Genomic DNA, 15,857 nt, shown 5'->3' on the forward strand with positions numbered 1-15,857 from the left:
AAACATGGTTTGAAAGGGCAATTGACCAAGAGTAAATAACTGTGTGTGCTTTGTTTAACCACCAGAGGGCAGCCTAGCACCTTGAGAGAAGACAAAAAGCGCTGTCCAGAATCCAGCCCAGAAAGACTGTCTACAATGATTTCAAGACAATGACCCTAACTATAAATTTGTTTCATGTTCCACTGTGCACTTTTACTACCCATTTGTATCATTACACCATCATTAACTTCGTTTAGCTGTTTTTTTCAGTAAACATTTGAGAGCTAGGAAGATGAAAATCAGGTATCAGCCCTAAAACCTAAAATTTTAGGTTTAGGTAGCAAACCTAAAATGGTTTGCTACCATTTTTTGGTAGCAAAAAATGAAGTACAATCTCCAGTCTGAAGCTTAGTTCTACCTTTCCATAAGAATACAACATCAGTGCTCACTAACAATGACTCTGACATCATCAACACAGTACAGAATCTATGTGGACAGCAAGAAAATCTACAAATATCAGCCATGACTGCAGGTTCCTGGAGGTTCTTGTTAAGCCAGGTATATTTCTGACTGCCAAAGATTTGCCTGTTGGCAGCCCTTCTCACTACATTCCTCTTATAGCCCGAGAGCGTGGAGATGTGCGGTAGAAAAGCCTGTGGTATTTAAGTTAATTTTGTTCCTCTGCCTTTGTCATCAACCCAGCATAGAACAAGGATGAAAAACACCTTTCTAAGCCTGCCCACGGGCATCCCATGCAGCACTCAGCTTCCGTAGGAAGGTAAAGAATGTCCATCTCTTCCATGTGGAACTCACGGTTAGCTACCCAAAGAAAAATGCTGCTGAGTCAAGAGCTCAGGCATCCTGGGAAGAGAAAGAACCCATCTTCTCCTCCAGGTCTGTCGAGGTAGGATACCTCATCTTCTGTGACCAGATACCAGGTAAGTTGGGGGAGTGTGTGTGTGTGTGTGTGTGTGTGTGTGTGTGTGTGTGTGCGTGAGTGTATGAAATGATGGGCTTCCTATAAGTGAGGAACCATTTCTTCTCCCACATTAGACCATAACTTCTGAAGCCTATTCTTATCCTAATAGGTCTTAAAGGAAGATTTAGAGTCCATGCTTGATGAGAATGAACAATACCCCAAATGGTTTTTAACTGTGATGTTTCTCACTACTGCAGAGGTCATATGTTTTTAGTGGTTCCCTGTTCAAGAGTTCGCATTAATTCCAGTACACTATAATTTCAAAAGTGACAACCAGAGTTTACTGCAGAAATGTTATTTATAACTCTCCAAAGGACTGCTGATGCCCGCAGCAACAGACATATGATCCAGCACTAATCACCAATCCAGCAGAAAGAGATCACACCACAAAACTAAACGAAAAGGCACTTACCCCACTTAATCATGAAAACAGATTTCTTTGATCTTATTTTCCTCTATGAAAAGAATGACCATATTAACGGAGTCATGACTAAAAAGAAAAGCACCATACCTATACCAATAAACGTAACTGATAGAGAAGTCACGTAACTTCTGAACTGATAACCTATGAGATTATGTGGGCTCATCTCGTCACTTTGAAAATTAGAGAAATGAAGCCATGGGAGCACAGCAACTCGCCCAAAGTCATCTCACTCCTTCCTTAGCTCTCATTGCACTAGCAATTAAACTAGAAGGGAAAACCCAAGCCAAAATGATTAAGAATAAGAAGCTGCATAAGAGTTATCAATGAAATCAACTATGGCATCCAAGGTCTGGGACCCAAAAATAATCTCAAAAGCATCCAACTGAGTATTTAAAAATAATCTCAATCATACTTCAGACTCCCAAAGGTAAGGACTCTTTTCTTAATGCCAAAGCACCCAGACACTCTTTGATTTCATTAGCATTTTTCATCTGCTCTATTTTAGAACTTAGCATAAAAATACCTTCCTTTATCCTTATCAGCAGCAGAAGTCAGCTTCCCATAAATCAACTCCACCTTCATATTGTGAGGGCCATTTAATCAGCCCAATGTCAGAATTTTATTGCTCAACACCAACATATGGTTCTAAATATTAAATCTTCAAATATAAAATCACCAAACTGGAACTTAATAAGATTAACCCTACAGTACCAGGCAATTCAGTGCTAAAATTAGATTCATTCACAAGGATTTATGAAATATTCTGTTACAATAGGGGTTCCATGAAAGAAAGATGACGTTTCAAAGAGGTCATTCGCTCTAAGCCTAGACCTGTTCTACCATCCACAGGCAGCTTTCTGTTTCCCAGAAATAGTCTATAAAAGGAAACCCAATCTTGGGAGCCTTTTCCAGTATTTAACAATCCTGACTCACAACCTGAGTGTTCCCACTTGGCAGATTGATGGAGAATTCAGGCTTTTAAAGACAAAAATGGTTAAGCTCAAAAAACAGTTTTAGGGATCTGTGCGGTAAAAGTTAAGCAATATGATACCATTCCCCAGCTCGATGAAATCAGCACATTTTTATCCAGGACTACTCTGTACAAGGCGCTGTGTAATTTTAAAGTAATGAGTACCAACATACCATCATGGTATTGACATAAAAATAGATCAATCAAACAGAACAGAGATTAGTATTGGCTCCACACACTTTGGAAGACCGATGGATATGTGTGTAATCATAGGCTTGGTGATGGTTTCAGGTGTGAAAACTTCTCAAACTATGTACTTCAAACATGTGAAACTTACTTTATGGAATTTATACCTCAATAAAGCTATTTTTTAAGATGTGTCTATAGCTTTGGTTAGTGACAAAAATGGCTCCTCAATATGGTGGCACACTGTCATCTGTTCCTAGCTGGTAATATTTTCATTCTCTTCCCTTGATTCCCAGCTCCTGGACCACTTTATACTACCCTCCTTCATTCTCCCCACCTCTCTTCCTTCCTTGATATCAGAAACTCCAATGTTAACAACCCCAGAAGATTAATGATGATTGGTTTAAGTCAATTATGGTGATTCTATTCTTCTTTGCTCTCCCAGCATCCCTTGCCTTTCAGCTTAGGGTGGTCATGTGATCCAATTCTGACCAGTGAGTTATAAGAGTATGTGTAATGAGGACTTCTGGGATATATTTCTCTGCTGGATGAAACTGTCAGTTCTTTTAGCCCAAATCCTGCCTGAGATGTGGTTGAGTGATGATGTAATGATTGGTACTCTGGTAGTTATCCCACTACCATGATACAGAATCCTAAGGATGTGAAAAGGGAACAGGCTGAGGACAGCAGAAAAACAGAGAAACAGGCTGGGTCCTTGCCATTATGGAGACACTTCACCAAACCACCACTATTTGCCTCTCACACCTTAACAAGCATAAGATTGTCCTGGAGGATCTTGGTAAGCTGCTGATTCTGAGTCAGGAGATAGGAGGAAGGGCTTCAGTGGCTGCACTGCCAATAAACTCCTGGGCAGCACCAATCACACCAATGACAAGAATCCTGACTTCTCACATCATGGATGATAAACACATGTTTGTTTCTTGAACCACAGTTAGAATCTTATTACTTTCCATGCAAGGCTTCCCTAATTCAGACTGAGTGGTTGGAAAATGTTCGCTACATTGGGTTCTTATGGGGGGAAAAAAATACTGTTCTGAGGCTAGAATTGCTGCCCAAGTTACTCAGTTCCAAATGTCTGTGACACTGACACAAGTCTGAGGAATAAAACAATTTACATAAAGCCAACCAAGATTTGAAGACATTCTCTAGATGTAAAAAGTGTATTATTTTTCTCCTCCTCACCCAAAGTCATTCAATTCTAATATTTCCGGCACGTGATCGATAGATATACTGCACAGTGCTGAGCACTGAGTACTTAAAAGAATTAAATGAAGAGCTGCTAACTCAGAATCACATCACGCTCTCAGGTAAAGAGGATAAATAAAAGAGCCGGCTTACAGTCTTCACATCGTTGGTGCCGATAATTCCACCTATCTCCCCCAGGTCCTTCAACAGCAAATTCAGAATCTCGGTTGCCCTCTTTTTCTGGTGGTTGCTAAGCTCTTGTAGCTGGCTCAGCTCTCTCTGTGTGGATGTCAGTGTAGTCTGAAAAACAAATTCCAACCACAGATTAAAAGGGCCGCCCATCAATTTCATTTATGCAATGTTGCAAATAATGAACACATGTGAGATGGAGTTCTTTTATCGTTTCTTGTAATGTCAATAAAGAGTCATTTTGAGGCAAATTGCAGAATACACTGCATTCTTTGATATAAAGAACTTCACATTAACACATCATATCATATGGTCTGATTACATGTCTATATATCAGATGACAATTTCCAGGTCAGTGAAATAAATGATTCAAAATAAATAATGCCAAAAATGGAGCCCTTTGATTGATAACATGTAATCACTTCATCCTACCCGCCAGATGTTCGGTTTCAGACCCCCTTGTATTAGCAGGGTCTAAACATATCTCCCAAATGCCATCACCTCCCAAACAAACCCTCTCCCTGGGCCACTTCCAAATTTCCACCTACTTGATAATAATAGATGGATCTAGAATAGATAGCCCAGAGGAACACTAACAAGTTTGAAGAACAACTTAGAAAAGTCTTCTAATCTTCACAGTGAAGCTGAATTAAACACTATATATCTTTCTTCAAATTTAGGTAAGTCCAACAATAGATAGCTTCTTAATATATAGAAAAAGTTCTCTTTGCCAAACTTTAATTCACCTTTTTTCCATGTTTCATGTATGTTACCAAAAGGTACACATTCTTAACTAACTCTCAGTATCAAAAGAATAGCCAACTTTTGGTGTCTTGGTATGAACTCAGCTAACAAAGAAACAATTTCCCTATCCTAAAGCTGTAGAGGTTAATTCAAAGACATTTATACAATTCTCCCACATGCAGTTATTTCACTAGAGCCTTTTTTAATGATCTGACTAAAAATAGCATGCTAAACCAGTCGAATAATACTGTGGTTTGACAGAAAATAAGAACTGTATTATGGAAAATGTTTCATTATTTTGAGAAGAAAATAATGCCAAAGACTAGTTAAAACAATCCTGGAGAAAACCCGAGGCAGAGAAAATTAAAGTCTCTTTCCCTAAGTGTCTCTGGAGAGGGGCTGTTTTGTTTGTTCATCTTGTTTTTTAAATCCACAGAAGCAGGCGTCGCCATCTTGGGAAGCCAGTAGAAAGCTCTCCCTTCGTGCACCTGACTGTGTGGAGCAAGCAGCCATTCCTGTCCGCTTTACAGCCCTCGGGTCAGCGCTTTCCTGTGCCATCTGCTGCCTCTCCTTGCCCAGGAGGACTGGATGTTTTCCACAAGGCGGGCTATCCACAACTCCATGACACAGGCCATTGGGCAAAGGTGCCAAGGGTAGCAGGTGATAGCCTCTCTCCACCATCCATTTTCCCAGTAGAAAAAGACACAACCCAATACCAGCCATCTCACCAATCATTCACTGGCCACGCTACCTGCCACTACCTGCTTGCCGTGCTAAACCTGGGCATCTTTTGCCAGGAGAATCTGAAAATAAGGAAATGTGCAAACTGAAGTACTGGCTTAGAATAGAACAGTAAACAAACAAGGACAGCTTGGTCCTAGACTCCTGAAGGAGATAGCTAGGACAAGAAGCTGAGGAAAGGGAAGGGATTTCATACAGGAATACGTAAACAAGAAGAATGGAATCCATACCTCTGGGGATCCCCCCATCTTGCCTGTTAATAACAAGCTTTGAGGTTTGTTGATATTGTAGGATCTGCACAAGCCCATGCTAAGTGCCGTTCATAAACTGTCGCTAAGCCCTCACGCCATAGCAAGAGCATGTTATTGCTATTTTTATAGATAAAGGGATGAATACTCAAGAAGCTTAAATGCTTCAGCCTACAAATTGTGAAGTCAAATTTTGAGGTGTGTGTGTGTGTGTGTGGGGGGGGGGGTACTGGGGATGAAACCTGGGGGCATTCTACCTCCGAGCAATACCCCCAGCCCTATATTTTTATTCATGTTATTTATTTTATTTATTTATTTATTTTTTTTTTTTTTTTGCGGTACTGAGGATGGAACCCAGGGGCATTCTACCTTTGAGATACACCTCCAGCCCTATTTTTTATTCTTTAATTCTGAAACAGGGTCTCACTGAGTTGCAAAGAGCCTCACTAAGTAGCTGAGACTGTCTACAAACCGTGATCCTCCTGTCTCAGCCTCCCCAATGCTGGGATTACAAGCGTGCACCATCACGTCCAGCTGTGAAGTCAAAATTTTAACTAGGACTTTTCTGGCTCCAAAGTCTGCACTCTGACTCTTCCCACAAGGCATCCTTGCTAATTTTATAAATTCCCTGGGTATAAAACACTTGTGATATGGAGCTCCAAGACAGGTAACTTTCACAAAGTATTTCAATAGCTGGAGGGACCTCAGAAAATGCATCTAACACTGAGGAAGCACTGAGGCACCTGCCTTCCTCTCCACCACCCATCAACAAACATCAGTACAATTTCAGGAATGGCAGCCATGGAAGTCCCACCCCCTAGGCACAAATGCTCCAACCGTTTTCTGGGCCAGCTCATCTGTCAGCTGCTCGTTGGCCCTGGTCTTGTCCTCCACTTCCTGTGACTTCTGGTCATAATTCACAGCCAGCTCCTCCAGGGCTTGAAGAACTTCTTTCACCTCGTCTTTGGCTGCCTCGTTCTCAATCTGCAGGCGCGTCAGCTCCTCCTGTATCTTCTCGTAGTCTCTTCTTGTGGAAGCTAAAAGCTGGGGAAATGAGACAACATGGAACTAGTGAATCTGTTTCTCAAATGCGTGTGGTCTGTGCTTTGTCCAAGATAAAGTAAGTTTAAAACCAGATACAAAAGAACCAGTTGGAAAAGCTCAGGATGACAGGAAACCCCACAGTGTATTACAGATGCTAAGTATCTTTAAATGTTATTTCAAAAATCTGTTCTCTTTCTTTCTTTGTTTAAAGCTATATATGCTTAAATCACAGAATGAATTAAACATCAAAAATCACTACATAGTGTAGCTGGGTGGCTATTACACATGTTAAACAAAAGACAGGAGAATCATTTCCATGAATTACAATAATACATATATAGCTTTAAAATAGCACCAGATTAAGCCGGGTGTGGTGGCACACTCTTTGCAACTCAGTGTGACCTTGTTTCAAAATAAAGAATAAAAAAATAGGGGTAGGGGGGTGGAGCTCGGAGGTAGAATGCCCCTGGGTTCTATCCCCAGTACTGCAAAGGAAGGAAGGAAGGAAGGAAGGAAGGAAGGAAGGAAGGAAGGAAGGAAGGAAGGAAGGAAGGGGAGGGGATCAATTTTTCTTAATGCATGTCATGAATGCTCTGAGGACCCAACCCAAACATTAACTCTTGTTAAAAGCAAATGCCTGGGTTTGTGCATAATTTCATTATATTTGTTTCTATTTTTATATTCTTGGGATTAATGGATATGCCATGATAGTATAGAAAAAGAAAAAATGGGAGCTGGGCATGGTGGCGCACACTTGTAGTCCCAGCATTTGGGAGGCTGAGACAGGAGGATCGCGGTTCGCAGACAGCCTCAGCTACTTAGTGAGGCCCTCTGCAACTCAGTGAGACCCTGTTTCAAAAGAAAGAATAAAAAATAGGGCAGGGGATGTAGCTCAGAGGTGCAATGCCCCTGGGTTCCATCCCCAGTACTGCAAAGAAAGAAAGAAAGAAAGAAAGAAAGAAAGAAAGAAAGAAAGAAAGAAAGAAAGAAAGGAAGGAAGAAAGAAAGGAAGAAAGGAAGAAAGGAAGAAAGAAAGGAAGGAAGGTTAGAGTTTGAACTATAACAAAAAGGAACTTTATCTCAGGCTTCTGTATGTTGGAAATGCACAGAAATAAGATGGGAGGCAGAGGGCAGGAAAACACCAACCAAGTAGAAAGCTCAATTGCAGTTAAGATAGAAATCAATTAAGCATGTGAGTCATTTGATTACAAAGGCAGAGACTGTCTCTCTGCCACGGAAAGTGTTTGAGTAGAGGGCAGAAGCACTGGAGAGACAAAGGGGAAGGAAATGGCTACAGAGACAGGCCCGCCCGAGGAGGCCTGGGCCCGGACATCAGCCCCAGCCACCTGCTAGCATTGCATCTGTGATCCAATCAGGAGCGTCTGAGCAATGGAGCAGAAAGCACCTTAAGGCACAAAAGAGAAAAATACGTAGACAGTCCTCAGCAAGGGAATTTCTAGTGGTTTATGTTTGATAGATTGGCCAGCTGTCCCTTTTTAGGTTCCTGTTTGTAAAATACTTGGCAAAACATAATGCAGTAAAGGCATTTACTGGTGAACTGAACACCATCAGGGAGAGACTGAAAACAATTTGCTTCCTTTTAAGTGCATGAAATATATGCTAATAGAGCACCAGGGCCCCTGTTCTCTTTGTTTTCCTCTTCTCTCCTTCTACTTTTGAATTTGTTTTTGTTGTTGTTTTTGGTTCCCTATGGGACAGCAGGAGGGCATGGTCTATATCAAAGCCCCAAGCTGGCTGATACGCAGAAGCAAAGGGACTTAAAATATCAGGACACCTTAGTGCTGGGGATGAGGAGGTAGAATCATCCTTGCTGGCCCAACTACCAAGACAGAGGTCTCTGTTTTTCCTGGACTAAGTATAACAGGTAGTTACTTACTTTCAAAACTCAGAGATCTACAAAGTCAGACGTTTATTTTCTAAATTTAACCAAAATCGGCTTTTAACAGGCTCTAAAAGGAAATCTACCAAGAAATTTCCACATAATTCAGTGATTATGAAAAATTATTTGCAAATTAAGTTTCTGGAACAAATAGCCACAACAAAGAGTAATAAAAAGAACTTTGTAAAAAAGAATTTATTGTATTCTTTACCTCATCCTGATCCAACATCTGTTGCTTTAGCTTTTCAGCCAGCTGGCTCTGCTGGTTAATTTCATCATCCTGAAATGAAACATCATGTTGACTTTTTTCTTTGTGTTAGTTATGTCATTTTTGATATCCTGGTCTCCCGACGATAGTCAGACCCCAGGATGCCAGCCATAACTTACTAATCTGGTGGAGGGGATAACATGGTGAGGCAGACTGGTTCTGGGCCTTGTTCAGTTAGCATACTTCTTCACCTATCTTTCTCAGCAGGTGAAACATCCATGTATTTTGGGAAATGGGATATACTACACATTCAACCCAAATACTGCTCACCCAGGAATCAGAGATCTATGAGTTGGGAACTGGAAGGGACTTTGGAGAAAACCCTCCTGATAAAAACACGTTAACAGTGCATTCCTAACTCAAAAAACAAAGGAGTGAATCTCTGTCCACTGGCACTGTGATACCTTAATGTCCACATTTTGTTAAACACATCAGTGACCAGCACTGCTGCCATGTGATCGGGAGGAAAGACTAGTATTTCTACATCAAGGTGTTTTACTTAGAGATTAGAAAAATATTGACTAGAGAGTTAATCTTGGGCATTAGCAGACCTTCCTCTTGATTGGAAATGATTTTTTCTTACCAACTTTAAAAAACAACTGAGTAGACAAAAGCCCCAGTGCTAGCTTTCCAGGCAGGCACTGAGGACCTTCACTCTCCTCACTTGCATTCCCTGCCACTGGCTGCTGCTGCCACAAAACCAACAATGTCAACTGCACAAGCAAACTCCTCTGCCTCTCCCTAGACACAGTCCACCCCGGTGCAGGCAAAGCAGCCAGCAATGATGCCTAACTGCGTAAGAAGGTCAGACTTGGCCCAATATTTTCATGATTGCAAATGGATTTTTAAGCACAGCCTGTAAAGAATGGCAACCTCGCTCCACATCTGCCTTCCCCTTAGGAACAAGAGAAAAGTCCTATTTGATGACACTTCTAGGGTTTACAACCCAAGCAGAAACAAATCCAGGTAAGTATTATTAGATTTCTCTTTGTGCCAGGTCCTACCAAGAGCCCATGATGTCTATTCTAAACCAGAGGTGGTGCAAGTCTGTAATCCCAGTACTTGGGAGGCTAAGACAGGAGGGTCACAGGTTCCAGGCCAACCCTGTTTCAAAAATAAGAAGGAATAGGTGTGTATCTCAGAGGTAGAATGTCCCCAGGTTCAATCCTCAGTACCAGAAAACAAAACAAAACAACAACAATAAAACAAACCTCTCTGTGCTGAGCTTTCTGCCTTTTCAGAGGTGAGGTAAGGGGGCGACTGGGGTGCTTGGGGCACAGAACCTCATTTTCCATGAATGGTCTCCAGCCTGTTTGGTGGTGTCTGTGTACGTGTTTCAATCAGGTTAACTGAGTGTTATGATTTGGATCTCGAATGTCCCCCCAAAATGCATGGATTGAAAAAGTGGTCCCTAAATGCAGTAAGGTTCAGAGGTGGGGCTTTCAGAAAATGACTAGATCATTTGGCTCTGACCTCACCAGTGGATTAATCCATTGATAGCTGGATAGACTATAGGAGGTGAAACCTAATTGAAGGAAGTAGGTCATTAGGGTCATCATTGGGAGGGTTTATCTTCTCCCCAGTCCCTTGGACATTCCTAGTATCTCTCTCTCTCTCTCTCTCTCTCTCTCTCTCTCTCTCTCTCTCTCCCTCCCTCCCTCTCTCCCTCCCCTCTCTCCTTCTTCCTCTCCCTCTCCCTTTCCCTATCTTCTCCCTCTCCTTCTTTCATTCCCCTTCTTGGCAGTCAGGAGCTGAGCAGCTCTCCTCCATCACACCTTCCACCATGATGTCCTCCCTCCCCTCAGGCTCACAGCAATGCAGTTGACTGACCACGGACTGAAACCATAGGTCAAAATAAACTTTTCCTCCTTTAAGTTGTCCTTGTCAGGTATTTTGGTCACAGCAATGAAAAGCTAATAAACTCAGCATCACAAAATAATGCTTTTCAAAGAGCAAGAACATTCTAAGATCAATACTACAGGCTATCTCCTTTTTCTTTGTATAGAAAATACTGTGGTCTCACGGTTTTGCTCAAAAAGATCCTATTTCCAATTAATTTTTTACACCAGTGTTTCTTCAATGGTTCTACAAGATACTGTTGAGTTTCCTCCTCAAATCAGATTACTGGCAGGAGAATCAGGGAAACTATACCAGGGTAAAACCAGAAAAAAAAAATGGTAATTCTCCACCAAGTGGCCTATTTTATGGGACATATTTTCTTTTCTACCTTATAAACTTAGCATGTCAGTTACCAAAAGCAATTTTGTATGTATGCTACTCAGCACATAAATATTAAACAACAACATAAAAGACCCAAGGAGTTTAACATCAGGGAGCTACCATCTCTCCCCTGGGGCAAACAAACAACCACTCCAAGCGATAGAAATAAGGAGGGAAGGGAAACGACAGAGTGAACTCTTTGTTCTCATAGTGTGCTCATTTCAAAGCCTGAAGATGCAGGCTTCCTTCCCCACCAGTGACAAGCTGAGATGCAGAGATTTTTAAGGTATAATGAAAAACCAAGGGACCCTAGCCTGACCTGGGAAGGATGAAGAAGAAAGATTGCATTATAAAGGACATGAATCAGTTGCCCTAGACACATTTCCCAAACTACATTTACCCTTGATTAAAGTAAGCTTCTAAGACTTACTATAGTCTGTTGTGATTCTTTTTTAAAAGACTCAAAACTTTCAGAATAAGATTTGCCATGCATTCTATATAAAGTCAAGTGCATCTCTGAGGAGACGTGGAAGCACACACACTCTGTTGTCGACTATAAAGATCTAGTTCATGAATAACATTTCAAAGCACTTTTCAGAAAGTAATTTTTAGTTGAACTGTCTTACATTTGAAACGAGTTGTTTCATCTTATAAACAAAGAACTGGTTGACCCAAGTTGTCAAAAAGTTACTGGTCACCTTTTATTATAAAGGTATTTCTGCTGCAATGGTAATCAGTGCTATAAAGAGTCAAATTATACTTCTACTCCAACCTATTTCCTCCCATAGTAGAATAGTATTGGAAAGGTGGCTAGAAACAGGAGAGAGACAATGCCAGCACTAATTTATTCGTTATAACTCTGCTTTCAGCCCCCACCTTGGCACGACCATCACCTTCAATGCCACAGATGATATGGCTTCTCAAAGCTCAAGTGAGTAAAACCCAGAAGAGAGAGATCAAAAAAGAAGTAACTAATATATATAGCATGCCTGCTTGTAATAGAGACTTTTTAACCCCACTGCAACCTTTTGAAGTGACAAACATGGGCCCTGTGGTGCCAATGAGAGAAGCACTATCAGCAGGGCACCAGCCCAGGGCTCAGCATCACTTGAGTCACAGTTCTGATGCCACAGTGTGTGCCTGCCCACCCCATGGCACTGCCCCAGGGAAAGAGCCCTCCTTAGACCCTTGAAACCACAGCACAGAAGGACAGAGGGGCAGCTGGGAGGAAATTGTGCTGTCTTCTTCCCATAGTACTCTAGGAAAGACTTACAGTTGACCAGTCCTCATTTAAAGAACTCAAGACAAAGTGGGATAATAACTGGACCAGGATTTAGAAGATCTAGAACCTCATTCCATCTCTGAAACTTACAGGTAATATGAACTTGGATAAGTCACATATTCACGCTGGGTTAATGTCTCACCTAGACCCAAACTCTTGAGCTCTACCATTCAATGGTCTAAAAAGATGTCATGTCCCAACTTGTATGTTCTTCAAGTGTTAAACCAGAAGCAAGGAAATATCTTCTAGAACCTTTGAGAGGAAACTGAAAATGACAGTTGATAAGGCATAATCAGACAAGCCATAGGCTGAGTTAGTAAGGCAGACTGCTAGTTTTTGTGCCTCCTAAGGCTGAGGCTTTAGGGCTCAGTTCTCTTCCACATCTCTCTACATTACCCTATGATGGGCCATAAGTGCTAACCTTGAACTGTATGCTTTACCAGGCTTTCAAAGCATATGCTATAAAAAATGACATAACAAAAAAATGCCCTAGGAAAACTGGATAGCCCTATGTATAAGAATATTGAAGTTAGATCCCTTTCACTCACCTTCCACAAAAGTCAAATCAAGATAGATCAAAGATGTAGGAATTAGACCAGAAACTCTGCAATTGCTAAAAGAAAATGTAGGGCCAACACTCCAACATTTGGTACAAGCACTGATTTCCTCAATGGAACTTTTGACTCTCAGGAAATAACGTCAAAATCAATAAATGGGATGGCATCATATCAAAAGACTTCTGCACAGCAAAGGAAACAGTAACATGAAAGCCTAGAGGATGGGAGGAAATCTTTGCCAGATACTCCTCCAGAAGAGGATTAATATCCAAAATATGCAAATAACTCAAAAAACTTTGAGTTCTTTGCCAAAAAACAATCCAATCACTAAATGGGCAAATGAACTAAACAGACATTTCTTAAAAGAAGCACAAATAGCCAACGAATATATGAAAAAAAGGTTCAAAACTTTTAGCAATCAGGGAAATGCAAATCAGAATGACACTGAGATTTTATCTCACTTCAGTTAGGATGGCTGTCATCAAGAATACAAATAATAACCGTTTTTGCTGGGGAGGATGCAGGAGAAAAGGAAATCTTATACACTGTGGGTGGGATTGTAAATTAGTATAACCATTACGAGTTCAGCATGGAGGCTCCTCAAAAGACTAGGAATGGAATCACTATATGACCCAGTCACATTACTTCTCAGTATTTATCCAAAAGAATTAAAAGCAGCATACTACAGCGATACATACATACCAATTTTTATAGCAGCATAATGCATGATAGCCAAATTATAGAACGAAACTAGTTGTTTATCAACAGACGAATGATAAAGAAAATGTGATACAGATAAAAGTCATTTAAAAATTATATCATCTGCAGGAAAATGGGCGGAAATGGAGAGCATTATGCTAAGCAAAATAGGCCTGACTCAGAAAAGCAAGGATTGTATGTTTTCTCTAATATGTGGAAGCTAGAGAGAAAAAGAAAAAAATGGGGGGGGGGGCAGCTATCTCATGAAAATAGAAGGGAGGCCAGTAGAGTAGAGGAAAGTAATCCAGAGGATGGAGAAGGGGAGGTGCTGGGAAGTGAAACTGACCAAATTATGTTCTGTGCATATACAAATATGTAACATTGAATTCCACTAATATGCATAATTATTATGCATTGGTAAAAAAATTAAGGGATAAAATAAAAGCAGATGCCCTCAGCTGGCCATCAAGAGACAGTGACCCCAGTGCCAGGTCTCCAGCCACCAAGCAAACTCCCGAGTCCCAGCTTGGTCATGTCTCCCAGCTCAGCTCTCATCACTACATTTCAGAAGCTGGATTTGAAGACTCTGAAGTTTTCCTCTAGGATCAATGAAAGCTCCTTCTGTCACCAAGGTAAATGATGCCAATTCCAGCCCTGGCAGGCATCTATTCATAGAAAAAAGAGCATGGAATCAGGTTGTCACCCTCAAAAGATTCTCTGTGGGTTACTAAAACTGAGCCCATCGATTCTAAAACTAAAAAAATGACACATGGTCTAACTTTCTGTTTAACAATAGAAGTTCTTTGGAGAAATCTAGAAATTGCAAACATTGTTAACTTACTATTGACCTCCTTCTCCTCCTCTTATTTTGTTTGATGTTTTACATAAAATACCTGGGTGGAAAAAGAAGGGTACAGTATGTCCTAAGTACAAAGGGCAAGTGACTCAGTTCTCCTGGGTGTGAATAGTCTATGAAATGTGTGCTCAGAAGGGCAGGGTGGCCCTGGTTTAATGTTGTGGTTTTAATGCAAACTCTCAGAATTGCTTCCTTAAGGCCACCAGTCACATTCAGCTTGCAAAGTGATAGGAGACTCAGCTTCACCCCCAAGGAGACAGGCCTGGAAGATTAATGGTAATGTTAGCATAACAAAGCTGTTTCCCCCACACCAGAGGAGTCCCCAAGCACACTGAGCTGAACCACAGCAAAAAAGATTCAATCAGACTAAAAATATCAGCAACCTTGATGAAAAGAACTAAAAGAATTTAGAATATTCCAAGGGCAATACGCCAAGATCACATAAAATACCAATTTAATTTCCTATGCCTCTGGGATTCCTACCTCGACCTTTATTGGGGTTGAATGATACATGTTCTTCAAGGTCTCTTTTCCTCTGTTGCAACATATGCGTTGACATGACTATTTGAGTCCCAAAAGTATACCACAAAATTAAACATCTCCGATTAGCATGTTCAAACTACTTCATTCGAGATGGGGCCCGGGTCGCGGGACTCTGGGCCCCAGGCCGAACTGCGAGTAGCACGCCAGACCCCTAGAGAAACCGGGCCCAGTAAGAAGCTGGGTTCTGGGCAGGGGTCGCGCGCGGGGCACGCCAGATGGGGCCCGGGTCGCAGGACTCTGGGCCCCAGGCCGAACTGCGAATAGCACGCCAGACCCCTGGAGAAACCAGGCCCAGTAAGACGCTGGGTTCTGGGCGGGGGTCGCGGGCTGGGCACGCCAGATGGGGCCCGGGTCGCGGGACTCTGGGCCCCGGGCCGAACTGCGAGTAGCACGCCAGACCCCTGGAGAAACCTGGCCCAGAACAGAAAAAGATAAAGAAAAATATCGGAGAGGAGGTAAGAAAGCCGTTATGGATGCCAGGACACTGGAGATGCAGACAAAACTTATCTAAATGCACTGGAACTTATGGAAAAATTCGCCGTGAAAGAGGACTGCTATTTCTCTATATTGTTAAGAATCTCAGACATCACATGTAAGGAGAGAGTTTAGCGGAGACCAAGGAGAAATGCAGTGTTGAAAGAGTTCTCCGCGATGGTGGTGGAGACTTGTATTCAGGAGAAACAGAAACCGGATCTTACCAACTTTATTTTCTTGGAGAAATTACACCAAATGTCGAATGCTACCATCACGCATGCTTAGGAACACTGGACAACATTCAGAGTGGAAAAAGAGCCTGGGAAGGATTTGAAACGGTGGAGGCAG

The 15,857-nt window shown here is 41.7% G+C and overlaps 1 protein-coding gene across 1 annotated transcript in view; it reads right to left on the reverse strand.

Moving 5' to 3' along the window:
* KIF5C (kinesin family member 5C) overlaps nucleotides 1–15,857 on the reverse strand; it is a gene marked incomplete at both ends in the record, with an annotated part of 159,362 nt that overhangs the window by 20,359 nt on the left and 123,146 nt on the right. Inside the window, 3 exons of the mRNA XM_080689585.1 lie at nucleotides 3,898–4,044; nucleotides 6,504–6,710; nucleotides 8,822–8,890. Of these exons, the coding sequence (XP_080545711.1) occupies nucleotides 3,898–4,044; nucleotides 6,504–6,710; nucleotides 8,822–8,890 (423 nt within the window). The remainder of the gene's footprint in view (nucleotides 1–3,897; nucleotides 4,045–6,503; nucleotides 6,711–8,821; nucleotides 8,891–15,857) is intronic.

Source organism: Muscardinus avellanarius, assembly GCF_963383645.1.
Source record: "Muscardinus avellanarius genome assembly, chromosome: 2".
NCBI classification, from domain to species: domain Eukaryota; kingdom Metazoa; phylum Chordata; class Mammalia; order Rodentia; family Gliridae; genus Muscardinus; species Muscardinus avellanarius.